Below are 25445 nucleotides of genomic sequence, written 5' to 3'. Positions count from 1 at the left end.
CCAGGAAGCGCTTTCGAGCAATGGGATAAACTAGGCAAACCACGCCTGGAGCCACCGTGACACGACACGTAATTAAAAATATATTTATATATGTATACATATTTATATCTCACTTCACACTCTGGTCCTAACAGTCAGGGAGGGGTTGGCCCTCGGGCAAGACCACCAGGAGGGCCCCTAGGAGGAAGGGCAGGAGGCCCGCAGTGCCCAGGATGCCACCTGTCCCGGCTTTCCCCGGAACAGCAGCCGCTGCACGCACGGTATCTGGGGCCCTGCATGAAGCTTGCTCTCTGAGCTGGGGAGCAGGTGGGGGACCCCACTCTCCTGCCTTCTAGACTTGCACCCCCACTCCTAGGCCTCTCCCTTCCTCCTGTTTTCTTTTCAGCAGATGCACCCACACCCATACCCATGTGCACACACACGTCTGCACACACACACCCACCCACACACCCACACACACACACATGCACATACACTTCAAGGAAGCAAGACCCATGTCAGCACAGGTGTGTCTGAGGCCTGGCGGGAGCGGCTGCTGGCCAGGCGGGGCCGCCTGACTCCTCCAGATCCCGATTTTCCCCGTGTCCTCTCTGAGCCTGACATCAGCCCCCCCTCTTCCCTCGAGGCCTCCTGGGGGCCTCCGGCGTCCCGGCCCAGGCTGGGCTAAAGGCGCAGGCTGAGGAGGAAAGGCGGGAGGAGGTGTGAGGAAGCCTGGGAAGCAGGAGAAGGCAAAGGCTGGGCCACGAGGGTGCGGGCTCCGACAGAGGCGCCCGGCCGGCTGCAGGTAACCCTCTGCCCCCCACAGGCGCTTTTTGGGGGACTGGCACAAGCTCCCATCCCGGCCGGAAGGCAGGTTGCAGCTGGTGGGAAAGCCAGGGAGTACTGGGGAACCTGCCTCCCGCCCCCTCCCCGCTTGCCTGCTTTCCCAGACTCGGGGTCAGCAAGGGGAAGGCTCCTCCAGCCCTCACCTCGTGCCAGCCTGACCGGACCGGGCAGCCAGGCCGCCTCCAGGGACCCAGAGTGACTGGCCTTGGCAAAGGAGGAGATAAGGAAGCTGCTGGGCCGAGGTCATTTTCTGGGGCTCATCACAGTGTGAGCTCCGGACCCGGAGGTGTGTGTGTGGGGTGCTGTGCGGGTGCCGGTGACAACAGCCCAGAGCCCGATCCCATCTCCCTCCACAGAGAAAGCTCCGAGGAACCAACTCCTGCAGGAGCCCTGCCTTGCTCGCAGCCTGGCACCCCTGCCCGGTCACCTGACTGTCCTGCTCATGACTCAGTGAGCAGCCCAGGGGCGGCAGTGCCCGAGCCCCCTGGGCATGGGGACCTGGGCTGTGGGAGGGCTGGGTCCTGGGTCTTGCTTGGGTTGAGATTAGGCCCATGTAGTTACATTCTGAGCAGCCCCCCTCCCCGCCCCACCCCCACCCCCCACCCCGAGGTTGGGACAGGACCTGTGTGTGGAGCAGAAAACATCCCCTAGCGTTTTGGTTTTCGTTTGCCAGCCTGTGCTGTGCCTGGTTCACCGCCAGGCCCAGGGCCTTGCACCCCAGTGTGAGGTGTCAGCCCTTTGAGAGCATCGAGAAGAGCAGGGAGGTGCCCAGGTTCCGGAGAGACCCCCACGGGCAGACGTTTCCAATGACCCTAACTGGCTACTGGCAAGCTGTCTGTGGCTGGGGGCCTTCAGCCACAGGGGGTGGTGTGATGTCCCTCATCGTGTCGCCTGTGGGATCCCATCACGGCTCTTTCATTGAGAGAGGAGACTTCAAAGCAGCTGACTTTTGAAAAACATAACACAATGAAACAAAAGAGCGCAAGGAGAGCTACAATCCCCAGCTCCCCGCCTGCTCCCAGCCCAGGCCCCAGGCGTGGGGTCTGGGAGAAGGACTTGGAAGTTGGGGTGGGGGTGGGGGGGCGGACAGAGCGCGAAGGTTGGAAGAGAAGGGATGCCTCTGTCCCCAGCTCAACCCCGTGGACAAAGGCCGTCCATGACGGGCGGCTGGTGGGGACCGTGCCTGCCTTTGTCCTCCCGGACATCTGCTACACGTCGCCTGCTGCCAGTTGGCGACTGCGGCTGACAGCATGCGGGAACAATGCACCCTCTCCGACCCACTTTCCAGCCTCTGAGGTCCTTTCCGACCCACGCGGTGCCCGGGTGCGCCGGCTGCCCGCCGGAGGAGGAGTCAGGGGATGAAACCCCTGCACAAAGGCCTGCGGGCTCCTTGCTGGGAGGGGCAGGAGGAGCAGGAGTGAAGGGGGAGGGCCGGGCCACCGTGAAAAAGCAACATGCTCCCCTGACCGTGCCGCTGCCGCACGCCGGGGCTGGGGCTCGGATGGGGGGCATCCTGGGATTCGATCCCTTCCCGCCAGGCTCCAGACGGGCCTCCGGCTCTGCCTGCCTTCCTCCCGTTTGTTTCTTTCTCCAGGGCCACCCCTGTCTGCCTGCCTGTCCATCTGGCCCGTGCACCGGGGCCCAGCTGCCTGCGGGCCGCCCGCCAGGCCCCTGGCTGTCAGGCTGTCAGTTTCTGGATGGTTCTGTTGTAGTACTGCGTGATGGGGGGCGTCAGGGGGTTCCAGCTGTTGGCGTGGAGCTCGATGACCTCCAGGAGCAGCGACCGGGTCAGCATCGACTCCGAGGGGCACAGCATCTTGTCTCGGGCGCTGGCCAGGAGCTCGGTCATCATCTCGGGCAGCTGCTCCTCCAGCAGCCGGCCCGTGCTCTGCAGCTGTGGGCAGAGAAGGGGGCGCGGTTAGGACAGGACGTGGGCCTGGCAGCGGTCCCGACCCACCTTGGGTGGGTGAACTGGGGCAGGGACAAGAACCAGCTGGATCATCTCAGGAAGGTGCAGGCCCAGGCCTCTGGGACACAGGGAGGGCGGAGTGCGGCAACGGCCAGCTGCGAGAGCCCACATTTAACCACCAATCTGTTGGCAGACGTACGAGGGATCGGAATATTGCCTGCTGCCCAGGAGCACACACATCTCCCTGTCACCCCAGAGCTTTCCTCCTACAGGAAGCCTGCCCTGACTGCCGCCCACACCCTCACTGGCTGTGTGACCTGCTCCCTTCACAGGCGACCAGGCTGCACCCGGTTAATTTTCACTTGCTGGGCGGCGTCTCTGGAAACGAGCTTAGTCACTGTTACCTGTGTGTGTCCATGTGGAACCTGAGAGCGGAGAGCAGGATGTCTCCTATTTCCCTCCTCCCTCCTCGCTGCCCCAGCCCCACCTCCCCACCCGCAGCACTGACCTCTGCCCACACCAGTGACACGAGGGAAGAGAAACACGAACCGGGGAGAAGGCCAGCCAGAGGGCTTCCCCTCCAGGGAGGCCCCCAAGCACCTAGAAAAGCCCCTATTGGGAAGGCGCCCCAACCTTCTGAGCTGTGCACCCCTGGCCAGCAGCCCCTGCCGTTCTCTCCATATAACCTCACCCCCAGCCTCATCCCACCCAGTGTGCAGGCCTCTACCTTCTTCACAAAAGCTTTCTTCACCTCGTGGGCCCACCCTGACCTCTCTCCTGGGACTCTTCCAGGAGGCGTGCTCTGTACCCACACCTTTTCCCCCCACTGCCCATCCAGTGGGGTGTGTGCGTGCGTGTGCATGTGTGTGTGTGTGTGATCTAGTCTCGCCAGTCTTGCCGGAGCAGAAGCTGTCTGAGGGCAGGGAACATGCCTTCTCCTTCTCCCCGCTCTCCCTGCAGTCACGCAGCCGGAGCCCGACCGTGACCGGAGTGACTGTCCCTTACACCTAAGCTGTGGTCCGGGCTCCCGCACTCTAGCCTCCGAGATTCTCGGGAGCAGCCTTGGCAGCGGGCAGCGGCCGCCTGAGAGGTGAGCTCAGCCCGCCTGGCGCGTCCTCGGTGCCCAGGATGGACGCCCCTCCCTCACTGTGCTCCACTCGGAATGGCTCTGGGCTGTCTTCCGAGGGCAAAGGTCTGTCCCCGTGACTAGGCCAGAGCCCAGTGCCTGCGGGCAGATCCCAGAGGGAGAGTTTCCACGAGCAGCGGCCACACTTGGGGGACAGGCCTGGCACCTCCCGAGGGCTGTTCTGTGACACTGGGATGCAAGCCTCAGGCGCCTTCCCCAAGCTCCACAGCACCAAGGCCCAGGTTGATAACGGGGGACGGGATCACCCAGAATCTCTTACGTCACTTAGGTGTGTGCCTGGTGCGAGGAGAGGGCGGCCCTGGGGACAGGGAGGGTGACGATGCCAGCCCTCGTGTGACCCTCTCCAGGGCCAGCAGTCCTCCGCCCCTCCGGCCCGCGGCGGGCAGTCTCCCTGTGAACATCCACATTCCACAGGAAGCCGCTCCCCACCAGCCCGCGCGCTGCTTACCTCCATGGAGCAGCACAGCACGGCGTCTTCCTTCACGTCCTGGGACTGCAGGAGCTGTGGGGGCGAGACCATCTCAGTGCCGGGCTGCCGAAGCGAGCACCAGGGACCACGGCTCAGGGCGCCCGCTCCAGTCCCCCGCAGCCGGGCCCCCGCCCAGCCCCGGGGCAGCCTGGAGTGAGCATCTCCAAGGGTCAGAGGGTACCAGGAAGCCGGGCCTTCTCGGGCGGGAGCTGAGCCCCTGGAGGACTGCTGTGGACACAGCCTGGGCGCCCCGGCCAGGTCAGAGGCCACGGCAAAGCAAGGTACAGGTGGGCTTGAAGAGGCAGCAAGGATGCCGGGATCACTGGCGGTTACAACTGGCCAGCGAAAATCCTTAGAGAAATTAGCTTAAAGACTTCCTGATTGGTGAGCGGGGGCTTGGCTGTGGTCTTGGGTGCTCCTGGGCCCTGGCTATGGGAGGACTCTGGACACCAAAGTGCTCTGCTGCCAAACCACAGGCCTACCGGCTTCCCCAAGGCTGGACCCGCTTCCCGGCCAAGGCCCCGGCCGGCAGCCCAGCACTGGACCTGGCCACACCCCAACCCAGGCTTCCTTCTACTGCCTCGTCTCTTCTCTCAATCTCTCTTTTGCTTTTCTAATTGATGTGGAATTCAGGTAACACCAAATTCACCATTTTTAAGTATACAAGCCAGTGACTTAGCATATTCATAAAGTCCCGCAGCCATCCCCACTAAGTCCAGAATATCTTCATCGCCCCCAAAAGAAACCCGTGCCCATTAGCAGTTAGTCCCGACCCCCATCCCCTGGCAACCGCTCAGCTCCTTGGTCTCTGTGGATCCGCCTGTTCTGGACATTCCAGGTAAACGGAATCACACGATAGAGCAGTCTCTGTGGGTGGCTTCCACTCGACGTAACGCTGTGGAAGTTCATCCATGCTGGGTGAACCTTGCGGACATTGTGCTCCGTGAAACAAGCCAGTCACAGAAGAACAACTACCGGAGAACAGTATGGAGTTTCCTCAAAAAAACTAAAAATGGAACTCCCATTTGGCCCAGTGATCCCACTTCTGGGAATATATCCCAAGAAACCAGAAACACCCATCAGAAAGGACATATGCACCCCCATGGTCATAGCAGCACAACTTACAATAGCTAACATTTGGAAACAGCCTAAGTGCCCATCAGCAGATGAGTGGGTTAAAAACTGTGATACATCTACACAATGGAATACTACGCTGCGGTAAAAAAGAAGGAATTCTTACCATTTGCCACAGCATGGATGGAACTGGAGAGCATTATGCTAAGTGAAATAAGCCAGTCGGAGAAAGATAAATATCCCACGATCTCACTCATTTGTGGAATGTAACGAACAACATAAACTGATAAACAAAAACAGACCCAGAGACAGAGAAGCATCGATCAGATCGTCAAACCTCAGAGGGAATGTAGGGGAGGGTGGGGGTAAGGGGGAGAGATCAACCAAAGGACTTGTATGCAAGCATAGAGACCTAACCAATGGATACAGACACCAGGGGGGTGAGGGCATGAGTGTGTGTGTGGGGTAATGTGAGGATAAGGACACATATGTAATATCTTAATCAATAAAGAAATTAAAAAAAAGAACAACTACCACCATAGGGTCCCACCTCCAGGAGGTGTCGTGTTCATGGGGACAGAAGTAGACTGGTGGGTGGCCGGGGCTGGCGGGAGGAGTCCTGGGAGCTGTTGTGCGATGGCCCAGGGTTTCAGGTTGGGGAGATGGAAAGCCCTGGGGATGGGTGGTGGGGATGGTTGCCTGACAACAGTAACGTACTTCATGCCCTGAACGGTACACGCAAGAACGGCTGAAACAACCCATCTTACGTTATGTACAGTTTACGACAAGAAAGTGTTTTAAAAAGGCGGTGGCAGGCGCGGGCACTCTGGGTGGGCAGCCGCCCCGTCTCTGCCACCGCTCTCGGGAAGAAAAGCCTTCCGTCCGCTGGGGACGGCAGGGTTGCCGGCCCTGGGGGCTGAGGACCCTGGGGTGGGGGAAGGAGCAGCCTGCTTGTCGAAGTCTCTGGCGCAGAGAGGGGAGTGGGCGGGCTGGGGCAGGCCAGCCACCCTCGCCCTCGAACAGCGAACTGTGTTTCTTGGACGGGAATCCAAGGCAATTGTGCGAGCCCACACAGTGTTTGTTCGGAAGCTAGTGCATTCCTGTCCTATTGTCTCTGCCGGAGACTTGTTGTGGGCACACCCATCACATCCTCCCGCGGGGAGAGGCCAAGGTGCTCGGAGTCAGGCTGTGGGAGGCCCGACAGCGACTGGGGAGAAGGGCGGCCTGGTGGGAGCGTCCCAGCGTCCCCGACGGAAGGTCCACAGGGCATGGGCATGCTGCCCAAGGCATGCCCAGGATGGAGCCGGGCTGGTTGCTTGGGATGCCACCCCGTGGAGAGGGAAAGAGGGTGCTGACGGAAGGGCCCACGGGGCTGCCTTCGTGTGTGGGAGGCAAGGGAGCGCTGGAGACGACAGCTTCTTCTCTTCCCAGTGAGGAGTGAGGGCTGACCTGAGGCAGGTGGGGTAGCCCACCCTGACCACGCAGCTCACCAACAGCATGATTTCAGCCTCGCAGAACCAGTCCAGCAGCCTAGCATGGCCGCCGTAAAAGCACGGCTCGGGGGTAGCCCAGGGTGGGCTGGGGCAGCAACCAAGGAGCAAAAGTGAGGAGATTTCAGAGTGCATGTCATGGGCTGGTGTCTGGGGAACAATCCAGAGCTCTGATCGCCTGGCTGAGCCTGCAGAAGGGCCAAGGCCGAGGCAGGACCAGCTGAGTGTGGGAGAAGTCGCAGGAAGAGGAGAGGGAAGGAAGAGACGGGAGTGGGAGGCGGAGGACTGCACTGGCCCAGGAGGCCACAGCGATGGGCAGCAAGGCTGATGGAGAGCAAGAGGAGGGAGGATAGCGCGGCGGAGGCACAGGAGATGCCCGATGCACGGCACGCGGTTTGGCACGGGGCTGGGGTGGGAGCTGCACAGGGCCACCTGCCTCTCAGGAGCGCCCTCACGTATGAGCCTGGGCCCCTCCCCGCTGCTCCCCTGCGGCACCTGGATCGGCGTCTACAGCTACATCTAGAGGAACCGAACCGACACCGGGCTTGAGTCGGCAAGAAGAGGGCCAGGAGTGCCCGGGGCTCTTCAGGAGGCAGAGAAGCGGGGAGTCTATCTGAAATAGGCTGCCAGCCAAGCGTGCAGCAGGCTCCGAGCCAGCAGGCCCGCTGCTCACCGACGGGAACCCGGTCACTTCGTCACCCTGCACCTCAGTCTCCTCGCTTGAGAATGGGGACAACACCTGCCCAGAACTGTTTTGAGAGCCTATTGAGATAACGTACGTGAAAGAGCTTTGAAGAGTACAAAGCCTGATTCAAATACAAGGTGTGATTATTGTTATTAAATGTGCATCTTCATAAGCACGGACCTTCCCCGAAGGCCTTGCCACGCTTTGTATGCACCGTCCCGCCCGCCCCCCCCCCCCCCCCCCCCGTGACTCTCGCAGAGATAGCGAAAGGCCACAGGCACTGCTATCTCTACTTAATCACGTAGAGAATCCGAGGCTCAGCAGTTCCGTGTCTTGAACAAGCCAGACAGACAGCAAGTCTGAGGAGATCTAAAAGGTGCACAGAAGTCCTGGGTCAGCATCCTCTTTCTTGGGGAATTATTTCCCATTCCTCCCACATTAGCTAACTCCTGTTTTCCTGGTCGGAGCTCGTAAGTCTTACTTTTGTTGACTGGTGACAATAATCAACCGGGGTCTTCACAAAAGTGAAATGAGTTTTACCTATTTTGTGGCTGCATTGGCCACTATCTATCCATTCACCCATTTATCCACCTACCCATCTGTACACCCACTTACGCACCCACCAAGTTATTCATCCATCTTTTCACCCACCCATGCAACCATTTGTCCACCAATGCATCCACTTATCTGCCCATCCTTCTGTCTACCCACACATCATAGATCCAACCTTCCATCCCCCATCCATTCTTTTTTCAAAAACATTTTATTTACCGATTTATTTTAGAAAGAGAGAGGGAGGAGAGACATCGATTTGTTGTTCCACTTATTTACGCATTCACTGGTTGATTCTTGTATGTGCCCTGACTGGGGACCGAACCTGCAGCTTTGGTGTATCAGGACGATGCTCAAACCAACAGAGCGACCCAGCCAGGGCTCATTGTCCATTCTTTCATTCATCTAGCTATCCATCCATCCATCCACATACTTCATCCATCCATCCATCGCTCCATCCTTCCAACAACATTTATGCAACACCTACTATGTGCTAAATACTGTATAAGTATAGGGATTAACAAGACTATAAGACTTGCAACGTACAGTCTAGTAGGGGGAAATCAAGAGAGTGTGCTAGGCATGTGGCGTTGGAACACAGGAGGGCTGCTGGTGGTGGAGAACACGCCAGGCATAAGGCATAAGAAGCAACATATGGCATATGCACAAAAGCTAAAAATGTGGACTAGCAGAGTGCACTGGTGAATAACAAGTACTTCAAGATGCTGAAATACATGGTGCTGGGGGGGAGAGAGAGAACATGATGGTAAAGAGTGCAAGGGCCACACCCTAAAAGGCTCTAGATGCCGTGCTACTAGTTTGAATTTTATCCTAAGGGACTAGAGAGCCACTGAGAGATTTTAAACCGGAGAGTAGGAAGATAATTGCATTCTCAAAACATCCTTTCCTGCACAGCGTGGAGAATGGACTGGAGCTGGTAGGGTGGAGGTGGGACTGGCAGCAAGGAGACCAGGAAGGCTGCTGCAATGAGAAATTATGAATTGATGCTTGAATTGAGGAGGTGTGTTTAGGGGGCAAAAGTGAGGGTGAGGACAAGGACGATCTTGAAGATGGACAGCCCCCAGGTTTAGGGCTTGGTCAACTGGATAAATGGCAATATCACCAAGGATACTAGGAAGGCAGGAGGCGTTGGTTTGGAGGAGGGCAAATAAGTTCAGTGTCAGAAATACTGAGTCTACGGTCCCCGAGGATATCAGGGAAGATGACTAGTGGGGGGCTGGCTATTTGTGATCACCAGTGCCCAGGCGTTAGTCAAGGCCATGGGTGTGAGTGAGATGTCCTGGGGGAAGACAGAATAGATGAGAAGGGAAGAGGATAAAGGCTCCAAACTGGGAAAGGGGGGAGAGGAGGAGGAACCCCCAGAGGTGAAGGAGAATGGTCAGAAAGCCCAGAGCAACAGGAAGAAGCGATGTCACAGAAACCAAGAAAGTTCTAAGAAGGACAAGGTCAATGGTGTCAAGTTCTCCGCGAGGTCAAGGAAGATGGACGATGACCAGGGCTCTCTGGATATGGTGATTAGGAGACCACGGGTGACCTTTACCATGAGGACATCAGTGCAGGGGGAGGGGCAGGTGGAACCCTGGGTGAGGTGGGGTTGGAGGGTGAGGGTGGTCAGGAAATGGAGACTGAAAGAATCCACCATTTCTTTCTTTTTCTTTGGGGTTTCTGTTCTTCTCTGTTTCTCCCTCTCTTTTTCTTTCTTTTTTGGGAACTTGCCTATGGAAGAGAAGAGGGTAAGATGCTAGGAGAAAGACTGGCAAAGGGTCAAGGTGAGTGGTGGTTAACGTGGGAGACACCTGAGCATGTTTGAAGGCTAGAGGCAGAGATGAGTGGGCAGAATGCAGGAGAGAGGGGGTTACTCAGAGAGGGGAGGCCAAGTCTGGAATGGCCAGGAGGGGCGGTGAACACAGTACATGTGTGATGCTCAGGCTACGCAGCCTGCAGCTGAACAACAGAATTAGTGTTGCTTTACGTTCATTATTACCATCACTCCGTGCCAGGAGAGGAAAATCTGCCCCAAATGTCACTTTTCCACTAGCCTAATAGGCCCCAGTGCGGTGGCCATGGTCAGATGTCAAGGAAATTCATGGCTGTGACCTGGACTTCGGTCCAAGCTGTGCCCTGTGGCCTGGCTGCCAGCCCATCTCACTAGGGCGGGCAGGCGGGCAGGCACCCTAACTGCGGACCAGGCGCCCCGGCGGCAATAATTAGCCTCCTTCCTGCCGAGCTTGCAAACCGCCGCGGACAAAGTGGCCACAGTAAATGTCACATGGGGGAATGCTTCAGCCCACAGCTGGCCCTGGGGGCGGGGGGTGGTGGTGGTGGAAACGTAATCCGGGGATCAGAGAAGACACTGAATCCTGCAGATACTGGAGCCAGAGGACCCCGGCTCCAGTGGCTCTTCTTCGGGGCCAAGCCCTGGCCAGGAGCCTGGACAGGAGGCCAGTTCCGTTCACAGAGTCCCTACAGCCATGAGCTCCCAGGACCTTGGGTTGAGTTTGAAACCCTGGGGCCGTTGTCCGTGACACAGTCAACACCTCCCGGCCTCCCTGAGGGAAATCTTCCTGTCGGCTCGCTCTGTGCCCACTGCCCCCATCTGCTCGAACCTCTCCCAAAGGGCAAGCAGAACACTCCCGAGGTAGCCCCTAGGCCTTACCTGGCACTCAGAGTCTCCTGCCCAGCTGGTGTGGCTCAGTGGTTGAGTGTCAACCTATGGACCAGGAGGTTATGGTTCGATTCCCAGTCAGGGCACATGCCCGGGTTGCATGCTGGATCCCCAGTAGGGGCTGTGTAGGAGGCAGCCAATCAATGATCCTCTCCCATCATTGACATTTCTATCTCTCTCTCCCTCTCCCTTTCTCTCTGAAATCCATAAAAATACATTATTTTTTTAAAAAGCGGGGCCTCCTGAGGACTGACATTCTGAGTGTTTGCTCTAGCTCGTGTGCTGAGCTGTATGCGCACGTCCAGATCCGTGTCACCTTCTACCAGTGCACCTGAGTCCCACGCCACGGTAGGGTCTTCATGCCACAGCTGCAGGCATGAGGCGCGGCGGGACATGACTTCCCCACGGACACACGGGAAAGGAAAACCAGGAGTGGAACCCAGGTCTCATCTGCCTCCACAGTCAGGTGGCAGGACCGCTGCCTCATGAGGGAGGCCCACATGATCAAGGCCAGTGGGGAGAGGAGAGAGAAAGGCAGTGACCACACCCCCACCCCGGGTTGCCTGGGATGATTCTGGTTGTCACCCCGCATCCCAAAGTGACTAGGACTAGGGTTCCTCGTGCTCCCCAAAGTGGTGTTTATGTAGTCACCTCGACAAGGGAAGGGGCGGTGAGGAGTTGGGAGATCTTACCCCAGGTACCATCTGACGGCTCGGGAGACCTCCAGCCCGGTCCCTCTCCCCTCCTCCTGCCGCAGGGCCCCCATGTATGCGGGGGGTCAGGGCTCTTGCCTCTCTGCGGGTTTCGCAGGTGGGGTGGCAGGGCTCTGAAGGTGACAAAGCAGCCCTACAGATCCTGGCGAGAGGTGGTCAACATGGCAGGAGACCGTGCCACCTGCCGCTAAGCCTGGCGTGAGCCTGAGCGTTAACTGCTCCCCAGGGACGGGAGCCAGGAACAGGACGGTTACGGTACCGGGCACACTGTCCGTTGCTCTCGGCTGCAGCAGCGGGGCCCGGGGGAGAGCAGTTATTTTCTACGCTTCCCTGGGGAGCTCGGCCAGCAGTGCCCAGCCCGGAGGTACTGGGTGTCCGGTGGCACCTGGGACCAGCAGCCCCCTCACAGTACCCTCTGGACACCCCTCTGAAGGAATGACTGCCTTCTGTGTCTGACTCAGCACAAAACAGCTCCCCGAGACAGGGGAGGGCTTTGGGCTGGCTGGGAGCCAGACCTGGGGCGCAGGTGGTGGGCAGATGGCCCACAACAGGCAGTTTCTGAACTCACAGGTCACTGGGCTGGGACCCTCGGCTGGCACCAGGAGAGGGCAGGGCAGGGGAGGGGGCCCCAGGCTGCCATCTGCTCTTACATGTGCCGCCCCCCACCCCTGGTCCCTGGTCCCACCCCCTGGCTCCCCACCTCCGCCCACTGAGTCCTGGACTTGACCTTGCTGGTGTGGGGGAGGGCGTGATAAGCGTCTTGGTGGAGGGAGCGAGCTGCCTGCAAAGGCATTTTCCGCTCTCTAAAGTAAACAATCAAACAGGAAATTAATCTAGAAACCCACATCAACGGAAGGTTCAGGCTGTGATTTTCACAGCCCCAGAGCCAGGAAATTCAAAGTTATAGTCCCCATAGCAACTGGCCCCGTAGAAGTCAGCCACAGGGGGCTTGGATGAGCCCTTGAGGGGTCAACGGGGCCAGCCTTCTGCCTCCGGGAAGCACAGCCCCCAGAGCAAGCCTGCGTGCCTGAGGCAGACGGCTCTCCTCGCCCGAGGAGGACACCAAGCCTCGGACAGAGTCAGGCGTCGCAAGGCTGGGGTCTGCTTTCAGTTCTCACAGCGATGAGCCCCGGAAGCCGGGCCACCAGTTGACACTCCAGGGCTTCAGTTGTCCACATTCCCACCTCCCCACGACTACCCCCCAGGTCCCATGTTCCATGAAATGGCAATTCTCAGGCCTGCAAGACGCTCAGGGGTGGGGCCGTGCCTGCGCTCACTCTTATTCCCACCCCACTCCTCTTAGCCCCCGAAGGGCCCCCCTCTCTATCCCAGTTGCCCTTGAACCTAGCGATTGGCCTTTGGCCCACCCCCTGCTTGTGTTTCCTCCAAGAAATATCTCAATTGATTGACAGGTCCAAGAGCTTTCACAGCAGACACCAAGGCGACTCCGATTTTTGGACGCCCTTCTCAACCTGCCCCCTTCTGGATCAAATTTATAATATTATCTCAATGCGCACTTCCTGCTCCCCCCGACCGATAGGTTGAATGGAGCCAGGGGCCAGCCCTCCCCCTGCAAGGATGTGGAGCTGTCTGTCTGGGGTCCGGGGTAGGGTTTTCATTTATGTGCGACTAGTGAGGGGTCCCCGCCTGGCAGGAAAGGAGATAAGGACAGTGACGCTCAACCCAGAAGGAAGTCGTCTGGAATCCTTCCCCGAGGGTCTGGGAGATGGCCACCGCGCCGGCTGGTCTTATCAGCATGAGTCTGCAGTCTCGGCCGGGGCGCTTGTGACAACACGAGCCGAGGCAAGAGCAGGCGCTCCCAGGCACCAGGCCTGTGGCAGAGGATGCCCGCCTGCCCGCCCACCGCCAGCCTGGCCCCGGAGCCAGGCCGTGAGTTGAGCAAAGCAGTGGAAAAAGAAGTGGCGCCTGCTGGAAAGCAGACAGAGCGGCTCCTTGATTTCCTAACAGGCCCTGCGCATGCCAGGGGCCTGCGGGCCAGCTCCGAGCGCCCAGCTCGCTTGCGCAACAGCCCTTTCCTCCTCTGGGTAAGCTTTCCCGGGCAGCCGAGCCGCTGTCCAGCCACCCGAGTCCCTGGACGAGGCCTCCCCTCCCCACCGCCTCCCTGCCTTCTCCTGTGGTTGCGTTCATCAGAGCAGGGTGGGCAGCTCAGGGAAGACGGGACGCCTCCCGGGGGTGCAAGATGTTTCCTTTCATGGAGCAGACCCAGAAGCGTCCTTAGGAGGAAGAAGGCTGGTGGGGAGGTCACTGCGGACAGATGACGGGCTTCTCTGCAGTCTCGGGGGGCACTTGAGGAGGGCAGAGCCCAGAGGGTGAGCCACCGGCTTCAGAGGAAGGACCTGATCCGAGAGCCCGGGGCGCCCCCTGCTCACTCATCAGGGCACGTGGTTATCTGCAGGGCTGTGCCAGCCACCCTCCTCGAGCCTGGGAAGAAACTTCTTAGGCTCCTCATGGTATGCCAAGTCTGTGTGTGTGTGTGAGCGGGGAGGGCTCAGTAACCACAAAGGGCTGTGAGGGGCGGGAGAAGGGGCACACCGGCTCCTTGCTGTGCTACCGAGCATGGCATGCTGAAGAAGCTTTTGCTTAAACCGTGTCCTCTTCAACACGGTCGTCTTGGCACGCCCGACTGAAGACGATTCAATGCCTGCACCACCCGGGGACGCGACACAGGTGCCAGTCTCCGGGGTGGGGGGTGGCGTGTGAGGCCACACCGCAGAAGCTGGGCTGGACGTCTGTCCCTTGGCCGAGGGAGCGCTGCTGGTTCTGCGGTGAGTCTGGGTGGAAAGCAGTGACCAAGGGCCATCTGGGCAGGGGCCGCGGGGCCGGGGACAGTGAAGCAGAGAACACCAGGGCTGTGCTGAAGGCATCATTAGCATCTGTCCTCAGAGCAGCAGCCACCAGCAGAGGGGCAGGCAGGCCTGGGCGGAGAAAAGGGCCTGGGCGGCGGGGGGGCGGGCAGAAGGGATTTGGTTAAGTGCTGTCTGCCGAGGCGAAGGCGGAGATAAGAGTATTTAGCTGGCACCTGGAAGTGTGTTTGGCCCGAGAGCCATTCCTTAGCAGAACACATCTTTCCATAACGCGGCGTCCCTTTATCTAAGTTGAGAGGATCTTCTCGAATGAGTGAGCGTGTGAGTCAGTATTCTGTGGTCCCCATGCACGTGGACCACCAGGATGCAAGAGGAGAAAGGGCTTAGCCTGCACTCAGGCGCTCGCTGGCCCACTTCCCGCCTGGGGCCCCACATCCCTCCCCCTCCCGGCCACAGATCTCCAGTCCAGCCACATTCATCCGCTCCCATCTACCTCCAGCTTTTGCTCCTCGTTGTCTCCCACCTTGGCTCCATTTACTGGCTCACTCAAGACTGACTGCAAAGCCCTCCTCCTCCGAGAAGCCTTCCCTGACCTCCTCCTCTAAACTTTGTGGCCAGAAGTTCTCTATTCACAGCCCCGTTTGGTTTTACTAAGTTCTAAGTGGAATGGAGGGTCTCCTTCGACTAGCTTTTCCTCACACAGGACCTTGTGCCCAGCTGTCTCTCTCAGAAGACCTGTGGATGGACTGGGAGGAAAGTGTGTGCTGGGACACAGTCACTTAGAAGGGCCTCTCTGTCCCCTGGGATGCAGCCTCCCCAGTGACAAATAGACCTGCAGTACGGCAGGCCCTGCACCCCCTCTCCTCACCCCCTGCCAGGGAGTCAGAAGGGATGGAAATAATTTCATTCATTCATTCATGCATTCATTCATTCATGCATTCAACAAGGAGGCATGGATCCTGTCCTCCTAGATCAGTGATTCTCAACCTTCCTAATGCCGCGACCCTTTAATACAGTTCCTCATGTTGTGGTGACCCCCAATTTCATTGTTATAAATTGAACATAATTAAAGCATAGTGACTAATCACAAAACAATATGTAATTATATATGTGTTTTCCGATGGTCTTAGGCGACCCCTGTGAAAGGGTTGTTCGACTCCCAAAGGGGTCGCGACCCACAGGTTGAGAACCGCTGTCCTAGATCCACTAGTCTGTTGGGGACACGGACATTGCACAAGCAGGTCAGTGACGGAAACTGACCAGTGAAACTGCCTGGACTCTCATCCGACTCAGTCACCCACCAATCTCACTGCACAGCTACCCATTCTGTCTAGGTTTCCTGAGAGAGACAGCGTGTGGGGTGACAATTCTTGTGAAAACACTGGCTGTACATTATTCACAACAGCCAAGACCTGGAAACAAGCTAAGGGTCTTTCACTAAATAACTGGGGGACATAACGGAGTTCTCTGAAAAAATTAAAAATGGAACTGCCATTTGGCCCAGTGATCCCACTTCTAGGAATATATCTACAAAACCCGAAGCACCCATCAGAAAGAATGTGTGCACCCCTGTGTTCACAGCAGCACAATTTACAATAGCGAAGATCTGGAAACAGCCCAAGTGCCCATCGGTAGATGAGTGGATAAAAAGCGGTGATACATTTACACCATGGAATGCTATGCAGCAGCAAAAAAGAAGAACCCCTTACCCCTTGAGACAACATGGAGGGACCTGGAGAGCATCATGCTAAGTGAAATAAGTCAGAGAAAGACAAGCATCACGTGAAATAAGTCAGAGAAAGACAAGCATCACATGATCTCATATGCGGAATCTAAGTAACAAAATAAACTGATGAACAGAGTGGATCCAGAGACATGGAAGCATGGAACAGAGTGCAGAACCTCAGAGGGAAGGCAGGGGAGGGTGGGTGGATGGGTGGGTGGGAGGTAATCAAACAAAGACCTTGTATGCAGATATGCATGACCCATGGACACAGACAACAGGGTGGTGAGGGCCTGGGGTGGGAGGTGGGGGTGGCCTGGTGAGGTCAATGGGGGGAGAAGGGGACATATGTAATACTTTCAACAATAAAGAAGTATTTAAAAAAATAAATAAAACCACTTTGCTTAAAAAAAAAAGATGTAGTACATAGAGGGTGGGGCAAAAGTAGTTTACAGTTGTATGTGAAAAACAGAGTTTATCCTTGTATTATTATCTATTAACTAGAGGCCTAGTGCACGAATGTGTGCACAGGTGGGGTTTAGCCGGCCTGCCCAGATCAGGGGCGATTGGGGTCGGGCTAGCTGGGGGGAGGGGACGCGGGAGGTTGGCCGGCCGGCCATCCCCGTCCCTGATTGGGCCGGCTAGCCAGCTGCAGTGAGTGTCATAGCAACCCGTTGTTCTGGTCGTTCCAGTCACTTGCCTTTTATATATATAGATTATTGCATTATTTTCCATATGAACAACTGCAACCCCACTTTTCGTCCCACACCGGATACACAATGGAATACTACTCAGCCATAGAAAGGACAAAATACTGCCTTTTGCAACAACATGGATGGATCTTGAGACTACCACGCTAAGTGAAATAAGTCAGATGGAAAAGAACAAGAACTGTATGATTTCACTCATGTCGGGTATAAAACAGAAAATAACAAAAGAACATACAAAACAAACTCATAGACATAGATAACAGTGTGGTGGTTACCAGAGGGGAAGGGGGTTGGGGGGGAGGATGAAGAAGATAAAGGGGGTCAAATATATGGTAATGGAAGGAGGCTAGAGTTTGGGTGGTGAGCATACAATGGCATACACAGATATTGCATCGTAAATTTGTACACCTGAAACTTACATAATGATATTAACCAATGTTACCCAATAAATTGAATTAAACTTTAAAAAGAAAAAGAAAAGAAAAAGAAAACACTGCCTCTAAAGGGAAGAAAAAAAAAAAAAAAAAAAAGCTCGGCCGGTCTGGCTTAGTGGTTGAGCATTGACCTAAGAACCAGGAGGTCATGGTTCGATTCTGGGTCAGGGCACATGCCCGGGTTGTGGGCTTGATCCCCAGTGTGGGACATGTAGGAGGCAGCTGATCAATGATTGAAATCAATAAAAAAATATTTTAATAAAAAAGGGGCAGAGAGAAATGGGATGGTTCCTGGAGGGGACTGTGGGGTCAAGGGAAGTTTAGGATGGTGTGTTTGCGGGGCTGATGAGAAGAAACCTCAGGACAGTGGGACGCCTGTGAAGCGGGAAGGAAGCCTCGCAGGAGAGGGGATGGGACGCAGCACTCCGGGCTCAGGGGTGTGCTGAGCAGAGCCACCGCCCTGGCGGATGGGCTACCCAAAATAGGCCAGACCCAGGCAGGTCCCTCACGGCTGTGCAGAGGCCCGAGACAGCCTGTGGGCCCTGGGAGATAATTAAAGAAAGCCAACGTTATGTAAGTAGACTGAGACAGCAGTTTGGGTTAAGAAGAAAGATACTTAAATCTGGCCTTTGGATTATTTTAAAATCTTACTCTGTTATTTGTGTTTATATATAAATTACTCTTTCTTCAAGCTGTGTGCTAACTTCACTGCAAAATTATATAGAAAAATCCCCAACGAGCTGATTTTACCTCATTTTCCCACTTTCCTCAGCTGAAGGTGTTTTGAGGAAACTTCCTGTTGGAGCATCATATGCGCAAACCCCCAGCATCCAGTGAGATGTTTTCACAAAGGGGATAGGCTCGTGCTGCCAGCTCCCTGCCAAGACCTGGAACTTGGGCTGCACCTCCACAGACACCTTTGATCATGACTCTCCCCGCGGGGCACCACGGTCCTGCTCATCACCACAGCTTAATCTCACCCATTTTATTTATTTTTTACTTATATATTTTAAAAATATATTTTTATTGATTTCAGAGAGGAAGGGAGAGGGAGAGAGACACAGAAACATCAATGATGAGAGAGAATCACTGGCTGCCTCCTGCATGCCCCACACTGGGGATCAAGCCTGCACAACCCGGCACGTGCCTTGACTGGGACTCGAACCATGACTTCCTGGTTCATAGGTCGACGCTCAACCACTGAGCCAGGCCGGCCAGGCAATGTCATGCACTTTAAACCCCCATGTATTTAAACTGGAAGCAAACACACTGACCCTGCAGGGTGGTCCCTGCAAGGCCCTTTGCTGGCCTGGTGGCCGTTTTGAGAGCCCCGCCCATCCTTGGCTGCCCTACTCCGGGCTTCCTCCATAGGATGTTGACTCCGGACTGGTGGGCGAGGCATGCCACAGTTCTCATCAGTGAAGAATGGAAGGCCAGATCTGAATCAGATGCTGTGCAATGTGCCCAATACATCAGGATCAGGGAGCTGATCCCCAAACCCAGGACTCTGTCCCAAAGTTTGGTGCTTCCTTATGCCTTGGCTTTAGGGATACGCGTCCTTCAGTTTTTGGAACACTGAACCCTTTGATTTGAGGAAAACCCTGGTGTCTTTCCCAGAAAAATGCACATCTGCATTTTCAGATGCTGGCGTACGATTTCAGTGGGTTCCCAGGTCCTGAGGGCCACCCAAGGGTCCCAGGTACAGGCTCTGACATGGCCTTCCACACTCCAACCTAAACCGATGGGAATGTCATAGGAGCAAAGGACAGTGACTACCTTTGTAAGGACAACACGACAGCCAGGATCTCATGTGTCACCAGGAGGATCATGGAGCCTGCGCTGTGGCTGCCCAGGCTGTGGCTGGGTATCTGTGGTTACGTCAGAATGCCCGGGTGGCTAATAAAGATACCACAGAAGTTCTGTACTCTGTGCCGGGCACTGGACAAAGGTGATCACTAATCCTTATGGCAACTCTGCAGAGGTAAGAGTGGTTTCCCATTTTTCTGATGAATAAACTGAGGCTCAAAGAGGTTAAGTAACTCGCCTCTGGTCCCAGCTAGTCCCAATAGTGATATTCGAAATGATGGAAGTCTGCCATCCAAGCCCCCCTTCTTCCCCTTCCCCTTCTCACGACGGGGCTTTCAGCTTCCCTCTCGCCTTGCTGTACGGATCCTGAAGCCAGGCAGGGAGTTTCTCTAGAGCACAGCGGGGAGGTTGGGGGGGGAGGGGGATCTGGGTGACAGCACAGGGTTGCCTCAGTGCACACGTCTGCACTCCTGGGAAATGACTCACTGGAGCCCTGCCGCTCTGGCCTCCAGGGGACACACGCACATTTCCTGTGTCTGGGCGAGAGGCTCGGTGGGTGTGGGCTGGCAGATCTCCGAAAGCAGCCAGAGACACAAAACCACCCTGCTCTGTATCCTAGGACGAAGCAGCCTCTCCCTGGGTTCAGATGACAGAGCTATGGCACCTCTGGGACTCAGTTTTGTCAGCTGTAAAATGGGGGTAAAGGTCAGACTCGATCAGTGCTACTTAGTGTGTGGTCCTCCTACCGGCAGCAGCACCACCTGGGAAACTGCAGGTCCCTCTATGACAGGGTTTCTCAAATTTAACGCGCATCCACATGGCCTGGGTGTTAATTTCCCGGCTGAGAACCAGAGATCTAGTACAGGGCGCAGTACACGACAGCCCACTAGCCAGATCTGGTCCACAGCCTGCTTTTTACAGGCCCATGAGCCAGGAATAGTTTTTACATTTTTAAATAGCGGGGGGGGGGGGGGGGGAAATCAAAATAATAATATTAGGTGGCACATAAAAAAGCTATAAAATTCAAATGTCAGTGCCCATAAATAAGGCTGTGCTGGAACACAACCGCTCTCGTCATTTGCATCTTGCCTGTGCTCTCCCACCACGAGGCAGAGTGGGGTAGTTTCCACAGAAACTGCTCTGGGCGCTGCCCACTGCTGCCCGGTGCTGCACAAGTCACAGGGATGTGGTTACACTTGATTCTGCCTTCTGGCCTGCAGAGCGAAAATACTGATTATCTGGCCTTTATAGAAGTTTGCTGAAGAGGGTGGAGGGGAGCAGAGGAGAGGGGAGGGCTGGGGGCACAAAGTGAGCTGCCAGGGGCGTTTGGGATCCGTGGGAGTCTAATCTGGCCCGGTCAGCCACGAAAGCCTTTACACAATTGCTTTGAGGGTGGCCTGGTTGGCAGCGCTGACCATTTCCCTGTATGGGGACCCCAAAGTCCACCCCAGAGCAGGGGCTCCTAACTGGGAAGCTCCCCAGACAGAGCACTGGCTCCAGGGACCCTGCCAGCTTTACCTGTGGGCGTTGTCGGGGGAGAGGGTTCCCCGCGGCGGTCAGTCATGTCTCCAACCTCCCAAACCCCGCACCTTGTACCCTTTGGGGAAATGTGAAAGTCTCTGGCAGGGTAACACCCGCATACATGCCACTCACCCAGGCAAGGGGAGGTTATCTGAGGGCACAGGCAGGCCTTAGGAAGGTCCTAGGAGACAGGAAATGGTCATCCATCGGGCACGGGGCCTCTTTCCTAGAGGGCTGCCCCCCAACTCCCCCCTGAGTCCCCCCACACTCTAGAATCCACTTCTCCCCATCATTCAGAGGCAAAAAGGCTTGCGGCCCAGTGGGCCAGGGGCAGCCACCCTCACCAGTGGGGGCCTCCTCTCCCCAGAGCCTCTTGCCTGTGGCATCACCCAAGCAAGTCTCAACCCTGGCCCTGGGATTCCAGGTATTTTCCCAGCCTGCCCCACCTCATCTAATTGCTTTCCAGTCAGCTAATCCTTGGCCCACGCCCTCAGCTCCAGCCGGGCAAGCCACCTCAGTGTGGCCAGCAGTAGCTTCGGAGACTTCCCATGGCCTGCGTCCAAGCCTGGGGCAGCCTCTCGACTCCCCTTGCCCAAACCACATCCGCCTAGCTCTTCCCCACACCTCAGACGCTCCTCTGACTAACACTTCCAAACCCTGCAGGGCACGGTCCAGTCCAGGCCCAAAGCAGCCCACGGATTCCTCCCCTGCTGTCCCCCTGGGCCCCCGACTGGCCACATCCCGCCTATCGGGGAAGAACAATTAGCAAAAAGTGGAGTCGTACCTACTGTTCAATTCCCAGAGCTAATTGTTTGAAGCAGGGCTTTGGCCTTAATTAAAGGACAATTAGTTAGTGAATGTGTGTTTGCACTTCCTCGGTCTGGCTTTTAACCCTGGGAAACCAGATTCAGCAAATACGTTCATGTTTCAGTACCTCTGAGTAAGGGACAAAGTCTTCATTACAGAAATGGCAGTCCTGACAACAACAGTGCAATCAAAGGGTCATGAGAGAATGAGCTAATTGTGCCTTCCAGGCCTGAGCCATGATCTCTGCTCAGCCGTGGTGAGGAGCTGGGAGCTGCCTGTGTGCCCCCCCTCGGTGTGTGGGTTCTGTTCTTAGCTCTGTCATGCAGCCTGTCACCCCTGCCCCCCACAGCCCCCCTCCTACATTTTTCTTCTCTCTTACCTTTTCTGGCCCCTCCTTTTCCATCTCCCCACCTTTCTCCATTCTGGGGTCAAAAGGATTGCCTTTTTCAGACCCTGCCAGGGGGCTCCAAGCAACCAGCCAGCACCAGCACACGGGCCATGGACTTGAGTGTGTCAGCTCACACCGCTTTCCTTTGCTTCTGGGTGCTCCGAAAGAAGCTATGAAAAATTCTTTTGGGGAAAAAAAAATTCTTTTGAGACTCTGAGGATGCAGATACTTTTGGGATCCAGAACTGTTCCAGCAGCCGAAGCCTAAGGATTCCAGAAGCTAGCCTCCAGACCTCCACTGTCCAGGCAGCAGCCACCAGCCACGTGTGGTTTTGAGCAGTCCAAACACGCCGTCAGAATGGAGAGGTGCTTTAAGTGTAAAATACATACTGGATTTCAAAACCGAGGGGGCGAGGTGGAATATATCCTATATAATAAAAGCCTAATATGCAAACTGTCCCCTCAACCGGGAGTTCGACCGGGAGTTCGGCTGCTTGCTATGACGTGTGCTGACTACCAGGGGGTGGTGCGGAACATGGCGGGTGTCAGCGACGTGGTGCTGGCAGCAGGCGGCAGTGGAGGCACTGCCGGCTCCCATAAGCCCTGATGAGAGCAGGACCACAGCAGGATGGTGGAGCAGGTAAGCGGGAGGTGCCAGGCTAAGGCAGATGCGAGCGGGGCCCAATTGCCCCACCGGTCGCCCCATAGACGGCAACCAGCGTCCATTACAGAGAAAGGGAAAATAGCAATATTAAAATATTTCTTCTAATTATTTTCCTTTCCTTTCAACGAATCCATGCACCGGGCCACTAGTACAGTGGTCGGCAAACCACGGCTCGCGAGCCACATGCAGCTCTTCGGCCCCGTGGCATGGGCCACGAAGTTTCAATTGTACTGTACATGCGCGCCCACATGTGGTATTCTGTGGAAGAGCCACACTCAAGGGGCCAGTTTGCCGACCACGGCACTAGTATATATCTAACAAGCTCATTGCCTTGGCCGGTGTGTCTCAGTTGGTTGGGCATTGTCCTGAGCACTAAAAGGTTGCCAGTTCGATTCTGGTCAAGGGCACGTGCCCCGGTTGCGGGCTCAATCCCCGGTGGGGGGGCGTGCAGGAGGCAACTGATCAATGTTTCACTCTCCCATTGATGTTTCTCTCTCTCTCTCCCTCTCCCTTCCTCTCTCTCGAAATCAATAAAAATATTCTTAAAAATCTCATTGATCTTTTTAGTGTTGATTACATGTTGAAATAATGCTTTGGATATATTGGATAACATAAAAGATACTAAAATTATTTTCGCCTGTTCTCTTTTAACAAAATGCAGCTAATAGAAAATATACGACACAGTGGCTCCCCAGCTGGAATTGTGCTGAGATTGTTCAGGGCTAAGAGGTTTCCATTGTCCTCAATGTTTGTCCTCCCCCGCCTGCTCCACTCTCCCACCTCCTGTGCCAGGCTGTCACCTACTTCCCCACCCTCACAGCACCTCGTGTGTCCTGCGCATCCTCCTGCCGCCTCCCTCCTCATGGGAGAGGCAGGAGAGGAAGGCCCTGCTACTCCGCCTGCATCTCCAGGCCGACATGGAACACAGCAGGTGCGCACTCGGCAGCCCCCTCAGGAACCCCCTCCACGCGGCTCTCCATCCAGCTGTGCCAGAAGCCCACCTTGAGCCTGATTGTGGCTCATGGGGTTCGGACCGTGGGCAGACTAACATCATACGAAGCTGGCAAACCAAAGTCGAGAAAAGACTCCTCAGCCAGAGTGAAATGCGGGGATAGAACACAGGCAGCTTCGCTGGCTGACAGCAATTCTGCACGGGTTCACTGGGCCTGTGAGCAGATTACTTCTTTTGAGTTTGATTTGGGAGTGTCTCTCTTCTCTCTTCCATTCTAGCTCATCTCCAAAGACCACTACCAGCCAGCCCCAACCTGCTCACACACCTTGCCTCTTTAAGGATTCTGGATTTATCTCCTAAGACAGTGGTTGGCAAACTGCGGCTTGCAAGCCACCTGCGGCTCTTTGGCCCCTTGAGTGTGGCTCTTCCACAAAACACCGACTTCTGCGCATGGGCCACGAAGTTTCGATCACACTGTATGTGCGCGCCCGCACGTGGTATTCTGTGGAAGAGCCACACTCAAGGGGCCAGAGAGCCGCATTTGGCTCGCGAGCCGCCGTTTGCCGACCACGGTCCTAAGAGAAGTCTGCCCGGACTAACTCTAGAGGGGCAGCTATTGTTTCTGCTCTGTTCAATCTAGACATTCTATTTCATTGAGCTATTCAACACGTGTTTATTGAGCACCTACTCCATGTCAGGCACTGTTCAAGGCACTGGGGACGTAGCTAAGAGAACAGACATAGCCCCAGCCTTTCCATGCTAACTGGGGAGACAGAAAACAAGCAGATTAACAACAAAAAGACACCTGTATGGTAAAGCCAGACCCTGGGGTGGGGGTGTAGGGTCAGGGAGCACCCTCCGAGGAACTGGCATCGGCAGAGACCTGGAGGGGTACCTGGAAGTGCACCCTCCCTGAAGAAACATCGAGGGCACAGGCCTGAGACTGGTTTTACTGTGTCCCTTCACGTTTTCTCAGTAAGAAGCACGACATTTGGCACGATAAAAAGATGCTCCCGACGGATCCTTTATCCCACCATCCTTTGTTTCTCACGTCTTTGTTCTGCGTGTCCTGTTACAGGGACGGGAGGAAGTCAGTTTGTAATTAGCAAATAGACTGAAGTACATTTAATCCTCATCCAGAGAAGGAGCTGAGGGCCAGGGAGGGTGAACCGCTTGCGTGTCTGGCTCTGGAGTCTGGCTCCCTACCCCAGCACCCCACCCTTCCCACCACAAGAAAGGTGGTTCCTGGTGGTTTCTTCTCACAGGGCCTGGCCCAGGCCACCTGTTGCCTCCCGGTCACTGCTGGCCGCAGTGAGAATGGAGCCACGAGTGAGGAGCTGGGTTCTAGCTCGGTCTAGAGGTGGACAGAAGGGAAAAGGTGGTTCCTCACTGGGTCTGGCCCAGACGCACAGGTGCTGCCTCAATGGTATTTGTTACCCGCAGCTGCAGGCGGGGACAGCAGAGGTGGGCATCGTCACGTGCTGAATGCAGAGGGTGGGTGCTGAGAGCTGGAGCAGGGTAAAGCAGAAGGCAAAGTGTGGGCCCCCGGAGCTGTGTGTGAGGTACGCACCAGCTCCCAGCACAGGGCACTTCATGATTTTGCTTCTCCTCCCCGGCTGATGGGCGCGCAGGGACCACAGCCTGCTCGTGCCCCGGGCCCAGCAGCCGGCCCAGCACTGAGCACCCAGATTGTTGGGTGGAGGTTACTTGAGAGAGGACAGAAGGCGGGGCAGGGCGGGATGGGGGATGGGCAAGCCACCGGGAGGCATGGCAATTAGAGGGGCGCTGAGGGGTCCAGGCCTGGAGTCAGTGGGGCTATTCACACCCTCCCTGAGGGTGGGAAACAGACAAACTTTATTTTCCTGACTTCTGGGTTATCTGAAGTGCCTGATGGCCATTTTTCAGCCCCACAGCGTCTGCTTTCTTATCTCCTAAATGTAGGTTCCCCCACGGGACCTAACGCGCAGAGAGCGCCCAGCCTGCCTCCCTGTGCTCCCACGCTGGCGGAGCAGACTGTGACGTCACCCTACTGGGAAACCGTGGGGGTGCGGTAGGGGTGTCTTCTT

General features: G+C 56.2%; 1 protein-coding gene across 2 annotated transcripts in view; it reads right to left on the bottom strand.

Moving 5' to 3' along the window:
• Positions 1 to 1488: 1488 nt before the first annotated feature.
• Positions 1489 to 25445, bottom strand: part of CTIF (cap binding complex dependent translation initiation factor) — a gene marked incomplete at its 5' end in the record, with an annotated part of 237691 nt that continues 213734 nt past the window's right edge. For both annotated transcript variants that reach the window (XM_081096536.1, XM_081096537.1), the window contains 2 exons: positions 1489 to 2719; positions 4330 to 4383. In XM_081096536.1, the coding sequence (XP_080952662.1) occupies positions 2504 to 2719; positions 4330 to 4383 (270 nt within the window). In that variant the 3' untranslated portion in view covers positions 1489 to 2503. The remainder of the gene's footprint in view (positions 2720 to 4329; positions 4384 to 25445) is intronic.

This window comes from Myotis nattereri (genome assembly GCF_964212035.1).
Source record: "Myotis nattereri genome assembly, chromosome: 8".
Classification (NCBI taxonomy): domain Eukaryota; kingdom Metazoa; phylum Chordata; class Mammalia; order Chiroptera; family Vespertilionidae; genus Myotis; species Myotis nattereri.
The sequence above is the reverse complement of the archived record's forward strand: the minus strand, read 5'-3'. Positions and strand labels throughout refer to the sequence as shown.